General features: G+C 49.9%; 1 protein-coding gene across 3 annotated transcripts; it reads left to right on the plus strand.

The window, feature by feature from the left end:
• The first annotated feature begins 7,228 nt into the window (after nt 1–7,228).
• On the plus strand, nt 7,229–15,873 carry TNFRSF6B (TNF receptor superfamily member 6b). 3 transcript variants are annotated; one of them, XM_052784496.1, is made up of 5 exons: nt 7,229–7,253; nt 8,459–8,535; nt 9,089–9,467; nt 11,661–11,858; nt 14,964–15,873. In XM_052784496.1, the coding sequence occupies exons 2-5, from the start codon at nt 8,494–8,496 to the stop codon at nt 15,239–15,241; spliced, it is 897 nt and encodes a 298-aa protein (XP_052640456.1). In that variant the 5' UTR covers nt 7,229–7,253; nt 8,459–8,493; the 3' UTR covers nt 15,242–15,873. The 3 variants fall into 3 exon arrangements, with proteins under 3 accessions (XP_052640456.1, XP_052640446.1, XP_052640439.1); XM_052784486.1 differs by lacking the exon at nt 7,229–7,253 and adding an exon at nt 7,916–7,954; XM_052784479.1 differs by lacking the exon at nt 7,229–7,253 and adding an exon at nt 7,937–7,954 and having other exon boundaries at nt 8,366–8,535.
• Nucleotides 15,874–16,839: the final 966 nt, after the last annotated feature.

The raw sequence follows: 16,839 nt of genomic DNA on the forward strand, positions 1-16,839 counted from the left end.
TTGAGGTTTGGTGGTTTGGGGTTTTTTTGGTTGGTTGGTTTAGTTTGGGGGGGTTTTTTGTTGTTTTTTTGTTTTGTTTTTAATTTTTACCAGATATAAAAACATTGGGTATTGAGTCCCAATGGCCCTGGGAGGAGTGAACGGAAAGGTTTATACTGTGGGATTTTTGACACTTGAATGTTTTTGTTTGACAGAAATGAGCAAAGGATTGTATTCTCACTTGCTAATTAGTTTTGGAGTTCCTGTGATGACAGAGACACTGCATATAGCAAATGTTTTCAGAATTTTCTGGGAGAATATATTCTTTAATAGTTTTAGGGGTGGTTTTTTTCCTCAGCCTGTAGGTGGATTTCATACCAATGGAATTCTGGAAAATTTTATGTTAATAATTGATAACTCGAAAAGTGAGCTGCATTTTAACAAAAATTTCAAAGGTTCTTATTTCCCCCCATTATAGAATTCAAACCCAGCGTCACTTCAAATCTCATAGTTGCTGGGAGATTGGTCCTCATTGAGAAATTTCTTTTTCCAGATTGGAATCCACTTTACATAGAAACAACCTAGTAGTGTGTGTGATGCTGTGCCTCTTGGGCATTACAGTGTTGAGTAACGTATGTATTCAAGTCGGGGTTCACTGTGGTCAGACTATCTGAAGAACAAGAAAAGTGGTGTTCTTAAATGGCAGCGAAACAGGAACTTTCCATACTTCATTGAACTGATAATTAGAAATTTGGGGCTAGCATATTCTGACACGTTTAAATCTGTGAATGAATTTTACCTTCTATCTGTTCTCACGTATCTATTCAGTGCACTACTGATAGGGGTTTAGATTCTGAAAACAAGAATAAATAATGCCGAGAAAGCCCTAGATATTTGAATTTTAAGTGGGAAAAATTACAGAAAAATATATGTATGTATGTGTATATACGTTGTAAAAATGAACAGAAAAAGGGTTGGAGCAATGGTGTCAAGAAGGCGGTAGCGTTAAACTCTCGTCCTTCAAAAGGACTCCAAGTTTTGTAGCTTGGTGACTGTGTTATGTTTAATGATGGAAAAGCTACATTTTGCTGGACTGAAATCTAGCCAGAAACATGGAAGAAGACAGCTTTGTTTCCCCAAAAACAAAGCAACTCCATACCTGAAACGTGCTTCATTTTATTTGCTGGTCAAGTGTTTTTTGTTGAGGTCGCACCTTCACAAGTTGTGCCCTGAGTGTTCTTTATCATCACTTGTTCTCTTTTGCTTTTTTAAGGAGTATACCAATAACTATTGCATTACAGAAGTTCAAAAAAGGGCAGGGGGGCGGGGGGGAGCTGATGTTCTCGAGGGGGAGAGCAGATCAGGCCAATGCTGATGTTTTGCAGTTGGCAGCTTTGGGGCAATCTGAATTGTCCATGTGGGGTAAGGCTCACAGCTGCTTCCGAGCAGGTCCCTGTCACTTCTTGTGGCTGCTCATTTTGAATTCTTGGTGCGTTCTCTCAGCCTGGGCGAGGAGTGGAATGGGGACTCTAAGAGCTGAGTGAAGGCTGGGAGTAGTGAACAGTAAAATGTTACTTAGTGGTAAGATAGTTCAGTGCCTTGTCTACTCTGAAGTCTTTTCTTTGGGGAGAACTGCAGCTTACTGCGTATGCCACTGGAGGGAAACCACAGCACAGGACATGAGCTTTGAACATCTTCAGAGAGGCAGTGAAATTATGGTTTTGTTTAGGTTTGCCTGTTAAGAAATCATCTCCTAGGGACTGCAAAAATGCTGTAAGATCCATCAAGACTGAATGAAACACTTAAAAGGTATGTGTGATTTGCTGGGACAAAAATTATTACACTCTTTTTTCCTCTCAACTAGAGTAGTTTTCTAGCTGTTCTTTTTCCTTGCCACTGGAGTTGTTTTAGGTCTGGAGACTGTTCCTACCTGAGAATGGTCTGTTGCTAGTGAGACAGGGCAGAGAACTATGTTAAAAATATCTCGGTGCCTTCAAGAGATTCACACATTCCTTCTTTTACTCTTAAGCAGTTGGATCATCTTGCTGAAAAGATTTACTGTTATGTGCCTTCACTAGGTGAACCCACCCTGACAAGCTCTGGAACACTTCAGTGTCCCCGTCAGTGAATCTGCCATGTGCAGAGGGAATTGATTTGGAGCTGGTCTGCGTTTGTTGGTGCTTTCTGGTGGGGTGGGGGTTGCACTGTAGCAGGTCTGGAAGTCTTGGTTCCCCGCTGTCGGCGTCTCGGGCAGGACAGATGGACTCTAACGTGTCCTGGTGATGGGAGAACATCCAGTCGGCAGGAGGTTGTCCTTGTCTGTGCCTTATCTGCTCATCACTTACTTTTGGTTTTAATAATGAACAGAACTTAATGATTCTGTCATTCCTGACCTATCTTGGAGAGGTTTGCTGAAGAGTTATGCCTGTCAATTGGGGGGGGGGGGGGGAAGCAAGCTGCTGCACCCCTGACCAGTGGTGAGCAAATAGGCTTTTACATGGTATTGTCCTTCACCAAGGAGTAAACCTGAAGGAACTCCCTTGTGGGAGAACACGATTCTGAACTTGAGGGCAGGTCTCAAGGCCTCTACTCTTGTAGATCACTTGGTGTCACTAAATAGCAGCCCTGTTACCTGTTACGAGAGTGTTTATGCTGGGGTTTCCAGGGCATCCTTCCCTGGTTTACGACACGCCTGGCAGTGATGTTATCTGACCTGCGATCAGCTCTCCAGCCTCTGCCCAGCAGCCGAGCACTGTGTCAACCACACATTCCCCATGGCAGCTTGCTCAAGAATCACTTCTCACCAAGGACAGTGCATACGTGTTTCCACTCCCGATATTCCAAAGAAATGTTCAGAGGCTCATGTGTCACCGAACCTTTGGTGACTTCAGTATGGTCCTCCTAAATGTGTTCAGAGTGCTGCTTCCTCCCACGCCTGCCCCAGTGATAAAGCTGCTTCCAATGAAACCTTGAAGAAGAGGGTCTCCAGCAACCAGCTGTCAGGACATGCTGCAGATAGCGATCTTGTCGTCTTGAAACTACTTGAATTTACAAGAATGACAGATGGAGATTGTACATTTTTTATGAAGACCAGACAGTGAAAATAAGAATTGTTTCAGAAAAATCTGTGTTGTTCTATGTGGGTAGAGGAACTGATCCAAACTGAGTGCTCGGGGAGAGGAAAACCTATCACGGACACTCCTTGCTGATTTTGGGAAGCAAATGACACACAAGTTACGGATCATGAAGGAAGTAGATATTAATCTCTCTTTATTGCCCCTGCATTGCAGTGCTATGACTATACCTGCAATATTGTCTCCAATTTTAGTGACGTGTCATCAAAAAAAATTTTCCCACTGTTTTTCCCAAATAAAGCTGAAAGGACTTGGGAAAGAGACCAAAAAATAACAAAGCAACTGTTGTGTGAGGAAAGAGATGAATTTTGTCTTTGCCTGGAGAAGCAGCTACTGACGGAGAACAAGGAATTTCTTTGCTTTTTGGATTTTTCTCTAAATATTAATAAGAAACCTGATTTTGCAAGAGTAGTTTCGAAAAGCTGTGCTGCTGGACAGCCTGAAGCTCTCAGAAGTGTGAAATGATGTCCTGTGCGGGGAAGTGAAATCAGAGCCATGAGAATATGATGCTGAATTCCTTTTCTAAGCTCCCTCCGCAGGTCAGAAAGTCAGTAGTGAGTCGAATTGTTGCTTTCCAGTGATCGGGCAGTGACCACATAAACCCATTCTGGGAGGTTCATTGGGCAAGTAAAAAAACAGACAGAAAAAAGATTAATTGGAGGTCGTTGTTCTCCCAGACTCTTATCTCCCTAGAAGGTAGAGATTGCCTGGGGAAGCCCTTTCTGTCCCATTGATGTGGTATTTCACTCTCTGAATATCAATCTGATGATTTTTTGTCGTTGTTTAACTCAGGACAAGATGAATTGATGATGCTACACTGTGGTATGGTGAGGAGCTGCGTGCTTAGAGTTTCGTGGTATATTAGGTCTGTCCCAGCACTTATTGTGACCTAGGATACAGGACTGCCATGAGGTGCCATCCAGGAGATGCCACCTACGTTCGCTTCGTACATCTTGTGGGTTCCTCCGTCAGGTGTTCTTAGCAGGCAGCACAGGAAAGGGTGTTAATGAGGTTTGGCGGGTTTTTTCAATCAAAGCAGAATACCGAGGGACACAGGGAATAAATGAAGCTGTTCGGATTACTTTTGAGTAATCCTTTTACAAATGTCGTGGTATTGACTGTTCATCACTTCAAACCGACTCCCAAGCTTGCAAAAGGCTGGATGACCTGATTTTTGTTGCAACTTCTTGGAAAAGTCTAGATGTGTCAGCAAGAGGGCTGATAACAGGCTAAAGAACCATGTGAAAGCCATGGTAGGAAAACTGAGACCAGCTTTCTGCCTACCAGAAAAGGAAACGTGCTGCTGTTGCACTAGGGCTTCTCCAAAATGCCAGGCTGTTCTTGGCCGGGGTGAGCCTCGGGCAAAAGTCGTCTTGCTTAAACTTTCTGGCTGGGTAAGCTGCAGTGCAGGGCTTTGTGCTTGATTCAGACTAGGGGTGAGTTTCACCCAAAAGAAATACCCTCAAGAGGATGTGCCTCAGTCCCAGGGGAGTGCTGGAAGATTAACTGATACTTTTAATTACTGAGATGATGCATACTGATGAAGCAAAGCCCTAGCAGCCCTTGGCTCAGGGATTATGTCAAAAGGTGTTACAAATCATCAGGATTACTTTGGGGAGCTGCAAGTGACTGAGATAAACCAGCAGTAGAATTAAAATCTATTTTAGGGTGGCCTGTGAAAATCAGCCCATCGCCTGTTCTGTGTAGAGCACGAATACCTGTGGCCCCAGCTGTGCCCTCTGCTTACTCAACAGTGCTCTCGGACCAAAACATTGAGCCCCTTCAATTCCAGCTAGAGTCAGAGTTTTTTCTTTAACCACGATGGGTAGAAACTGATCTTACTGGAAGGAGCTTTGGATTCCTTCTGACCATCGGGGTTTACTTCCAGGTAGCAGAAAACTGGGTTTGATTTTCTTTCTTTGTAAATCGTGTGTTTAGCTCTTGTAGGTTTGATCTTTAACAGTGTTAAGAATAAAGTCCAAGAGATTTACCATCCGCAGATCCACTGACAGCTGGAGGGGAGAGGCTCATTCTGGTGTTGTGGAAGGCAAATGCTCAAATGTTAATTCTCTGTAACAATATGCAAAATAATTTGGCTGCTGCCTCTTGAGGAGAAAAACCTCCACGTCCTCTCACCTCCTCACTATGGCTCCTTCACATTTCCAGAGACTTTGCATTTGCTTTTTTGAGTGCCTGATCTGGTTTTGACTATTCGTGAATGCCCATTCAGAGAGTCTCTTTGAGAATGAGATGCTGCCGCCTCCTCCTCGGGGGTTGCTGGAGGATGAGGGGAGGCTGTCGGGGACGAGCTCTCCATTCCTCCTTCCCCACCCACAAGTGCCCACGCGTCTGCTCTAGGTACAGCACAGGTTGCTCTTCAGGACACCTTCTAGATAGTGTCTGGGCGTTTGTGCCTGGGCTGTATGCGTGGGATAATATTAACGTAAGAGATGTGACTATACACGGAGGGAACAAGTGTGAAAAGAGTATTTGGGAACACTGAGTGTTGAGACGTGAGGACATAAGGAGCCCAGTTCTCACAGAAGAAAGATACTGCTCTGTAGGATTGCAGTTCAGACCCACAGCTTGGTCATACGTGTAACAACTCTAAAAATTTAAAGAACACCACGGATTGGGGTGTTGGGCCTCCCAATGCAGAACAGAGTACAAAATTTTCCAAACTAAATTTTTCTGCGATGCTGTATTTGGTGTTTGATACTCATAACTGCTCACGTGATGGGGCAGAGGACATACATGGGAACGGGAGATGCTTGAGAAAAATACAAATTGTGACAGCTGCCAGAGAAGCTTATTTAGAGGATGTTGGGCTGGCTTATAAAAACAGTCTGTATTCCTTGTGGACAGCTGCATTCCCGAGTGGAATTCCTTTGTTGCACCCCAAACAATGGTGGGAAATGTGTTCAGAGCCCCAGCGCGGGGCAGGCGAGGGTACTGAGTGCTGCTGTTTTCCGAGGCGGCAGCTGGTGTCCTCTTCGTCAGAGGTCTTCAGAGCAGACAGCAAAGCCTGACCTGAAAGCAGCGAGGCTATAAACAGCAGTTCCACAGAAAATGACTTGTGGGAGGATATTTTAGGCCCTTCAGTGTCTCCACATGGTGATGCTTGAGAAGTTGTGCATATTAAGCAAGTGTGTTTATGGATTAGCTACTGTTTTCAGACTGCTCTCTTACATGTTTTTCTTCTGCGTAAGTGAGGCTTCGCTGGGTGATGGTTGTTATCCCTATTTTATCCTGAGAGATGGTACTGGTGGTGGTGCTTTACTGGTATAAAACCTACTAGCTGGGTTTTTTCCTAGTCGTAAGCCTGTTCAACGTGCCAAGCCAGGGATGGCAGAGCCCTGCCGGAGGCAAAGGGGTGGCTGGGGGTCCCGGGACCTGCGAGCTGTGCCGGTGGGAGAGGGCACAAGGAGTTTGTGACCCAGGAACCGGCAGCATTTATGTGATGGGCAGTGGCAGCAGCCCAGCGTGCAGATCACAGCACGCCCTCTTGCTCTTTTCACAGATGCAAATGGCAAGCCGTGACATTAACAGGGGCATAGTACAAAAATTATCAGATTTCCCAGCTGAATGCTCTGTGCGTTAGGATGTGATTTGTACGTAGGTGTGTCGTCTTCTCTTCCGTTGATTGGAAAGTTTAAAAACAAGAAAAAAGCTAAACTTTTTTCTCAGCTCGCTATTTGGAATTGGTTGCAGCTTTCCCCTTCTTCTCTGCCTCATTGCACCGTTGCTGACAAGAGAGATGGTGTCGGGGAGGAAATGAAAAAGCAGGTTTTCAGGTACAGAAGACGCTGTGCTCTTCGTGGGCTTGGTGAGGAGCTCTCCTGCTTTTACACCAAAGAGTAGGTAAATTCTGTCCTTTTTCTCCTTCCCCCTGTGATTGCGGGGGGGGGGGTGGGGTGGTGGACCAGAGCAGCTACAGCTGGAACGGGGGGATGGCGAGCTCTCCACCGTGTGCCTTTCTAGCACGTAAAGCACTTTGCAGAGGTGGCTGTGGATTTTTTTACCTTCAGAGGGAACCTGGTGAGCCGGGGCAGGAGGACAAAATCTGATATATTTAAGCAGGGGCAGTGCAGAGAGAGCAGGCACCGGTAAACGCACTCCTGTGTGGCTCTGCTAAGCACTGTACGTGTAAGGCTAAGTTCAGTTCCCCCTGAACTCCTTGGGGTCCAAGACTTATGGCAAAGTGTCACCTGTAAGATATTTAAATGCTGACCTCCTCAGCTGCTGGGTGCTGTTAGCCCATAAAAGTGTTTTAGTGTTACAGTTGGAGTTAGTGTCATCCCCAGTGCTCCGGAAAGGAGAATGTTGAAGCTCTGACCCGGCTTCAGAAATGCATTACCCGACCACTAAAAACCTGGGTTGTTTTAGCAGGGTTAGTGCCCTCGCAGCGTGCGGGAGGCTGGACGGAGGTTGGCACATCTGGGGGGGGCAACAGCGAGAGACAAGTGCTCTTCTTGGGAAGTTATTTAGCATTTACAGCCAGGGAAGGGAAGCGCTCGCAGGGGCATTTCCCTGCCTTTTCCCCCCGCCTTTGCCTCCTCGCAGGTAAAAACTCTCTTTTGCCCCCCAGAGTTCCGCTGCTTTACGTGCAAAAAGCAGGAACGGGAGGGAAAAAGGAGGTCGGGGAGGAGCGAGCGCTGGGGCTCTGCGGGGCTGGACGGGAAAGCGGAGCCGGTGCCCGCCGCGGCGGCAGCCCGGGAGGGGGCGATGGGGGGGCCGGGCGGGCCGGGATGCCGCCGGCCGCTTGCGCAAAAGGGGTCTTTCCCAGGGGCTGGGGCTTATAAAGGTGCTGCCCGGCCAGGGGAGAGGCGCGGTGCGGTGCGGTAAGGGTCGGGGATGCGGGGCAGGGTGGGGGGGAGCCGCTCCCGGGGGATGGGGAGGGATGGGATGGGGTGGGGTGGGATGGGGAGGGAGGCCTCGGCTTCTGCTCCACCATCTCGCCCCCTTCTGCTCCCTTCTTGGCCGCAGCCGCTGCTGTGGGTCCCGCCCGGGCTGGGGGGGTGATTTTCCTCCCCCCCGAGAGCTTACTCATATCGGGGCGATGGGTGCGTCAGGAGCAGGGTCAGTCGCAGCCTTCCACCGGTAAACCGGTGCTATAAGAGTCTGCTGCTGTCCCCGGGCTGGGGAGAACCGGCATCTCCCTTGGAGAAAGGACTGTCTGAAAAGCAAAGGGGAAAACTCAGCTTTTCCTAACAGTCCTTACCCGTTTCTCTCTCTGCTTTAAAGCCGGATAGCCGGATCGGCACTGCTGCTATAGAGGAACTCTAACCCAGCTGCTGTCCTCAGAGCCAGTGCCAGCCTCTGAGGAACCCTTTCTGTCTCCCCAGGTTTGTGATCGCAGCGCTCGGAAGCCCTCGGTGCTATGTTATCCTGCCACATGCCAAATTTAAGGCATCCGTCCAAGGTAATGTACCATCTGCTCTTAAGGTTGGGTACGTGTGCTTTTAAAGGAAAGATAAACAAGATTGGGGATTCTCCAGTCCTATACTGAGGTTCTGGGTTTCCAAAACAGTTTAGAGTTCCTATGGAGCACACTATGTATTTGCTAGTTTGGAGAACTTCCCTTCTGTTTCCTGATCTGCAAAGTTCTTACCCCAAATGGTGGGGAACTGACTGTGGTGAAAAGAAGAGGAGGATGTGCTGGAGCTGCTTTCAGTACTGAAAGAGGGAAATAGGGTTGCGAAGGCACCACAAAGTGAGTTTAAGAAGCATCGTTTGGGAAGGATGCTTTGTCACCCGGGATGGCAAGCGGAGGGCGATGGGGAGGCACGTGGGGGGCAGCGGCTGGTCCCCGGTACCACTGTTGCTTCACCCCTGGGGCTGGGGAGAGCATGAAGTGGGAAAATAATTTCTTGCATCTACAACAGTAACGAATTCTGTAACGCAGCAGCCCTGTTTGCTGCTTCTGCCTCTGCGAGAGGACAAGCTAAGGGCTCTTTGTGCTGTCCTTGCTGTAGTGGATGTTTGCCCCTCTCCTCCTTTTCCTGGCTGAGCTCGACTGCAGCGCCCAGCCCACTTACCAATGGAAAGATGCTGTGACGAACGAGAAGCTCACCTGCCAGCAGTGCCCACCGGGGACCTTCGTGGCACAGCACTGCACCAGGGACAGACAGACAGTGTGCGAACCCTGCCCGGATTTGCACTACACGCAGTACTGGAACTACCTGGAGAAGTGCCGGTACTGTAACGTCATCTGCGAGGAGAAGCAGGTGGAGGTGCAGCAGTGCAATTCCACCCACAACCGTGTCTGTCAGTGCCAGGAGGGCTACTACTCGGAGATGGAGTTCTGCATCAGGCACTCCAAGTGCCCACCGGGCTCCGGCGTAGAGAAACTGGGTAAGTACCCTAGCCAGGCGGCTGCGGCAGGGGTCCGTGTGCTCCTGAGGCTCTTGTTGCATCCCAAAATCTCCGCTGGAACTAAAAATCACGGAGAAATACAGTGGTCAATGATTGCCAATAGCCTGACCTACTCCCTTTTTGCTCACCAGCGCAGTGCCAGCCTTGCTGGTGTGTGAAACTGCTCCTGGCTTCTTTTCCAGGGAGTGGTTGGTCTGGTTTTTCCCCAGCTTTTGCTTTGAAAGCCTTTTAAATCCCCCAGCACCATACTTAGATGGGACATGGCAGTCCTGGTTACCCGCTTCACCTGCCACAATAGGCAGAACCTGTTCATTCACCCAGAGATTTACCCATCCCCGGCGCAGCAGCTTGCCCTGCCGGGGCTCTCGGCAGGTGGAATGGTCTGAGGGGCTCCTGCTTCTCTGCCAGCTCCCTTCTCCTTGCAGGCAGGTAGCCAGAGTGCTAATTATCTGGACTGAAACAGACTGCTAATGATGCAAGGACACATTCACCAGCATGAATGTGTGTAGCTCTGGGGCTGAGTTTTGTGGTTTTTATTGAGCAATTGGGAGAGGGTGTATTCAAAACATGAAATGGCTACATGGACAGGTTCCAAAACTATTAAATCAGCCTTGTTTTGATTCATGAGTCCGAAACTTTGTCCCCTGGTGAGATGTAAGTCATGAAAGATTTTAGGGACGTTGTTTTCCCATTGTTTCCCCAGCACGAATTCGCCTGGTCCCTTAGTTGCCCCCATTTGTACACGTGCACACTTTCTAAAAATACAAATTGCCTATGAGCGGGTTTCCCTCTCACTCTCCCCTGAATCACCAAGGACTGGGCTCTGTCTGGAAACCACAGCTGGGTATAATAAAACAGTGTGGGCAGCATCAGCAAAAACAGCATTATCTTGCTTCATGCTTTGAAGCGTGGAGGCTTTTGAAGTCCTTCCATGCACGGCACAGAAGAGCTCCAGGCTTGCAGGCCAGAGGAGAAATACCTGTTGTCTTTAGCTGATGCTTATGGCTGAGGTTCGGGGTTTAATTCTTCTATAGGATGTGACTGTTATAAAATGCAGTAATGCAGCAAAAGCTGAACTAGGTCTCTAAGCAATGCGGGGAAGCCCTTTGAAAGTAAACATCAAATTTGGCTGGAGAGCTGGCTGTAGGACTGAGGAGCCATGTGAGCAAGCTGGGGCATTTGAGGAGAAGCTCATTTTTTGTTGTTATTATTTATTTTTTATAAATGGCTTCTTGTGCAGGGAATGATGGCACCCCAGACACCTGAACCCCACAGCAAGGACCGAGCATCCAGCATGGGTGGGCAGAGCCCTGGGGTTGTCAGTGCTTGTGGCTGGATGGGGATGATGTGGACCCTGCGGCTGCAGGGCTGGAGGCAGACCTCGCTGGCTTTCGGGTTGGATGGGTCCTTCGATCTGTGTGCGGATCCTCTGGGGATGCGGGCTCTTTTTGGGTTTCCCATTTGCAAATACTGACTCAGGTGTTGGGGTCAGTGGCTGGGCTGGCTAGGACTTCTGGTAAAGCCAAAGCTATGGCCTGAAGTGGGTTGCAACAAGGTAGAAACCTTGTTCTTAACTAGATATATGAAGAGGAGATGAAACGGGGTGTGAAATTTGCTGCCATCGGGGCCATTCCCTCTTCTCCCAAGGAACGTGCAAGACACCCTGGTGCAATCTCGCTTGCATGGCACCGTCCCTGTGAAACGGCGGTGGGTCTGGCCTGGAGCCTGGGTGGGAAACTGCAGCGCTGCAGAAGCGAGCAGAGCTTTCACCTTCTCGGCAACTTTTACTTTCACTTGGCCAGGAGCCTCCTGACTCTGCTGTGAATCAAAGGGCTGGTTTGGCACTCAGCTTACCCATCGTCCCAGCTGGCGTCTGCCGCCCAGGACGTGGCCCCTTTCAGTAGCAGATGAGATCTCCTCTTGTGGCTGGAGGCTGGTGACAATTTATCAGCACGTGCCAAATGCTTTGGCCTGGGAGATGACTGGGGAACTGCTGTTTGCCCTACAAGAGGACACGAGATGCCCAGGGGAGGTGCAAGCAATGATCATTTCCAAAATGTCACCCTCGTGCTCGAATGGTGTCTGGCACTCTTTGCTCTGCCGGCATCATCCCCTGCTCCTTTGCCAGCTTATCACCCCAGGCTAAGGGTCCCCTTGCCTCCCCATGTACAGGTACCCCCTTCGAGAACACCCAGTGCCGCGCCTGCCCTCGTGGCTTCTTCTCTTCCTCCAACTCCAGCACCAAACTGTGCCAGCCGCACCAAGACTGCGAGCAGCAGGGCAAGGTGACCAACGTGCAGGGCAACCAGTACCACGACACCCTCTGCACCTCCTGCAGACTGGGGAGGATCAACAGCACGCAGGGACCAGGTGAGCTGCCGTGGCTCTGCGGGCTGGGTGGGGGGATGCCGGGACCACGATGCTGCCGGGGCGAGAGTGAACTTTCTGGTGACTTTTTCCTACTTAGATGGAAAATGAGGTGAAGCAGCTTGTAAAAGTAGGAAGTGATCTGTAATTAATAGTAATTATGGAGAAAATATAGACTGTCTGCCTGCCTTTCCCTCCAGGTCGGTCCCATAGGGCAAAGGCAGGGTGCAGGGCTTAAGCAACAGCCTCTGCTCAGCCAGAGCCCGTGCAGGCTCCTTGCTCAGCGAGAGCAAAGAGCTTAGCAGTGAAATCCTGCCCGTTCTTACCAGGGACTGTGATAAGTGGGGTTGCTGGGACACGAGGACGGTTTTGGCAGCTGTTAGGCTGTACCTGATTGATAGCTCGCAGTGATAACTGGTGGCTGGCGGTCATGTAAACAGACTCTGTGTGAAGGGCTGTGCCACCCAGCTCGGGTCCTGGCGTGCCTCCTGTGCTCACTTCACCCGGGCTTTCAGGCTGTTTTCCAGGAAGCTTTTATTGTGGCCGCAACCTTGTCTCGTGCAGGTTAAATGGAGCAGAGTCCATGGTTCGTTGGAGCTGAGCGTAGGGTGGCTTTTGACCTGTTAGGTGAAAAAGTAGAGACGTGGTGTCAACTGTGTCACCATCCCTGGAGATATTCAAAAAGCGAGTGGACAGGGTACTCCAGGGCATGGTTTAGGGGGCATGGTTAATGGTTGGACTTGATCTTGAAGGTCTTTTCCAACCAAAATGATTCTATGATTCTATGTGTCACCGTGATGGTGCAAACGTAGCGCTGAGCCTCAGCGGAGGCTGAAGGTTGGGCAGGAGCCACCAGCGGGCACGGATCATAGAATACCAAGTTGGAAGGGACCTCAAGGATCATCTGATCTGACCTTTCTTGGCAAAAGCAGAGGGCAAAGGAGCGGAGGAGAGCAATGGGCTGGCTGTGGGGGTGCTTTGTAACATGCACCCCATCAAGTTAGGGCATGAGAAAGGGACTGAAAACCATCTCAAGGGCCTGATGTCAGTCAAGGTGAGGCAGGCAGCTGTTTCAAACCACCCGCTCTGCCCTGAGCATCCAGCCAAGATACATGGGAGACAAATTCAACGTGACTGATCTGGGTGGTAGTGAACCTGCACCCTTAAACTTCCAAAAAAAAAAAAAAAAAAAAAAAAATCAGTCATAGAGCTATAGAACAGCCCAGGCTGGAAGGGACTTTGAAAGTTCATCTGGCCCAACCTTTCGTGGGAAAGGGAGCCTGGATAAGAATATCCAGCACCATGTCCAGCCACATCCTGAAAACCTCCAGCGATAGGGACTCCACCGCATCCCTGCAGAGGTTGTTCCAGTATAAAAAAAAGTCTTTCTTCCATCAAGATAAAGCTCGATAGAAGAGCTTCAAAGAAATCTTCTCCTCCGCGGTGATGGAGCAAGGAGACTGTCCCCCCCAGCAGCGCGCGAGAGAAACTCTTGCCTTTCCATCCTCTCCTGGCACTGCCAACGCAGGGCATTTCTCCTTACGAAGCCTGACTCATGCCACGAGCTCCTTGCCAGGAGTGTGATCCCGCCGGAGAGAGGAGATGGAAAGCTTTGTCATCAGCGGGATGCGGTCCCAGGGATGGGGGGGGGTGGTCAGGTGAAGGCTGCGTCAGCAGCACGTGTGCTGCCGCTTGTTAGGCAACGGCACCCACGGCCAGACCAGCCTTTCAGCTATTTATAGAGCTAGAGGAGGCCCATGAGCAATGGGAACTGAGGAGTATTTTTAACTCTGGTTCATCATGATTTCAGTCTGGAGGCGCACGGGCACCTGCCTTCCTCCCTGCTGCAACGGCAGTCGCCGGAGCAATTCAGTACAAACCCTGAGTTTGCAGGAGAGGCAGAGTCTGGGCAAGGGAGCTTGACCCACCCCACTATCACCAATGAAACCGTTCTCAGTTTACAATGGCACAAAACTGGGCTAGTCTCTCCCTGATTGAGTAATCATTTGTCTTCAGTCTCTTGAAAGTTCGTTCTGATTTCATTCCTTACACTGGACAAGCTCCAGCGGTACTTTAGCCAGCTGGGACTGGGTCTGTCCAAAAGCCCCAATCTGGGCTGCACTTGGGGCTGGTCCTGCCCCAAGATGTAAAATACCTGCATGGGAGAATAGAAACTTTCAGGAAAAATAACATGTGTAAATACTTACTGCAGTTACTTCAGATTCCTCTGGAGTTTCACTCTTCCCCTATTTCATGGCAGGGAGGAGCATGGAAAAGGTATATTTACTTTTTTCAAAATTACAGGAACTTTTACACATTGTTTTCTAAGTGCCCTGTATATGATGGGCTGCTGCTGGGAAATCCAGCCTGTGGCGAGGGCCGGGCTCAGCCTTCCAGGACAATTAGCTAGCAGAGATGGGCCTTGGCCAGTTAATGATGCAGTATTTGGTGCTTTTCTCCTTCTTCCTTCTAACCTCATTTTTTCTACTTGCAAAATGCTTATTCTGACCTGCACGTTCCACCACCCACGTGCCAGCAGCATGAGCCGGCTGCCCTCTCTCTTGCCCCTTTGACTTAGGCAAAGGATGAGCCTGCTGCAAGCCAGATGCTGCCGCATCCTCGGGCAGGGACTTGCGCTCTGCCTGGGCACCCGCGTTGCGTGGGCAGAGGCGGGCAGGCGGTCCCCAGCTCATGTTCATGGATGTACGTGGCCGTGTGAGCTAAAATACCCTCTCGAATCTGGAAGATGGGTTGTGAGATGCAGATGTCCTGGCAGGGCTCACTGGGCTGGGACCCCTGGTCCGAGCCGTGGCCGGAGAGCGGAGCCCAGGTGAGGACAACGTCACAGAATCATAGAATGGTTTGGGTTGGAAGGGACCTTTCAAGGTCATCTAATCCAACCCCCCCCTGCCATAAGCAGGGACAGCTTCCACTAGATCAGGTTGCTCAGAGCCCCGTCCAACCTGCCCTCGAATGTTTCCAGGGTTGGGGCATCAACCACCTCTCTGGGCAGATGTCCCACCGAGAGGCTCGGTAGGGCTGGGACCTGCTCTCCCCGTGTCCCACGGTCCCCTTCCCTCTAACTTCCAGGTGTTTTTCTCCCACCAGCTCTAGGAGACGACGACTGCGAGCAAGCCATGATAGACTTTGTGGCGTACCAGAACATCCCCGTCAGAAAGCTGAAGCGCCTGCAGCAAATCCTGGAGGGTTCACCGAGGAAGCAGGCGCTGGGGACCAGGGCGGCCATGCAGGAGAAGTTCAGGGCTTTCCTCATCCACCTCAAAGAGGGGCACTACGAGGTCACCAAGGAGCTGCTGGACGCGCTGCGAGCTGCCAAGCTGCACTCCATCGAGGAGAAGGTCCGCGAGCGCTTCCTCCTGTCCTGAGAACACGAACTGAACTTTATGGGTGGTTTTTGGTTTGATTTTTCTTCTGTGGCTTCGTTAATTTATTAATCTTCCCAAACCTAACTTGAAATGCAGCACTAGAGATGAGTGATGGGTCAGAGTTAAACCGGGTCCCACTCTGCGTGCGGCTGCAACGCTGCTTCCAGGATGGGATGCTGTGAGCGGCAACATCCCTGCGCCCGCAGCCGGTGCAGCTCCTGGGGGCTCCCTGGGTGCTGGCCCCTGATTTTTTTCTAGCACTCAGCAAGCGTCAATACTTTATCAGAAGAGAAACATGCGGCCAGGGTTGTTTTTTCTGGGGAAGAACCCAGCTCCCCCTCTTTAGAAAACTGGCTTTGTTTTAAACTGCGTTGTTTTGTTTTTGTTGGGGTGTTTTTTCAGTTATTTAACAGTATTCCCCACAGAGGATTCACTTGCATTTGTTTGTCATGCTTTGTTTTGAGAAAGGAGTTTAATGCTGAGACTGCTCTCAGTCTCAGTACCAGTAACTGCTGTCACTGGTACAGCCAGCTTTAAATTTATTTCTAAACTACCTGTTTTTATACTGTGTGTGAGATGTTTTCTAGAGAAAGAAACCAAAGAAGTTATTTTTATTATACAATTCTCTGTCACCAGAGTCCTTTCCTAGTCTTATTTGGAGGAGAGAGGTGGTGTTGTGAGTCCCAGACCATCCTCTTCTGACTCCGCTTACCCTTGCTTGCTTTTTGCCCGTGCTTCACCCCGAGATCACACGACATCAGCCATCCACACGACACAACAGCCCACCAAAACCAGCCTCCGTGAGCCATGGCAAGGCTGCATGTGGGATGTAGCCTGTCTGCATCGGGATTTGCCACCGGTGCGGCCAGGGTGAAGCTCACATCCCTTGGGTCAACCCAACCTTGTCACCTTGAGCCCCAGGTCTGTCCCCAGAGTCAACCAGTCCTGTGGCATGCGAAGAGGCACTTAATCAGTCAAGAGCTGTGTCTTGGGGCATTTGTGCTGACTGCAGGCGGGGGTTTTTTTTTTTAAGCTTTGCAGATGTCACTTAGGGAAGTCAACAAGGATGACCCTCTCAGGCATCTTTCAGCCTGTAGCAATGATGACACACAGCCTACATGTTCTGCCTTGAATGAGTTTGACTTTTTTATAGCTCTTTTTTAGCTGAGTTGTTGCCAGGAATAGTTTGTGGTTCAAAAGACGAATATTTTCCTGCAGCTAGGAGCTGTTAAAAGCACTCTGAAACATGTGCTATGTGGAAGCGTCCCCACACTTCCCCCATGGGAGGAAGGCTGACATAACCGAGCACATGAGGGGATTTTAACCTCCCCTTGCTGCCTGCAGACACGTCCTGGGCTCTTCCTGCTGCAACAACAAGTTTTTCACCCATGGCAGGCTGGATGAATGGGGCTGGTGCTGGGGGCAGCGCTTGCTTTTTTGCGGCTCCTCGTAGCTCCCGAGTCCCTGGGTGTCTGCTCGCATCTGCCTGGTGCTGCAAACTGGCAACTGGGGATCCCAGACTCGCAACCAGCTCACCCTGGTTTTGGGCTCTGGGGATGAAGAAGTTCAGTGATCCTGACATTGCCCTGGGTCAGTTC

This window comes from Harpia harpyja, chromosome 1 (assembly GCF_026419915.1).
Source record: "Harpia harpyja isolate bHarHar1 chromosome 1, bHarHar1 primary haplotype, whole genome shotgun sequence".
In the NCBI taxonomy this organism is placed as follows: Eukaryota; Metazoa; Chordata; class Aves; order Accipitriformes; family Accipitridae; genus Harpia; species Harpia harpyja.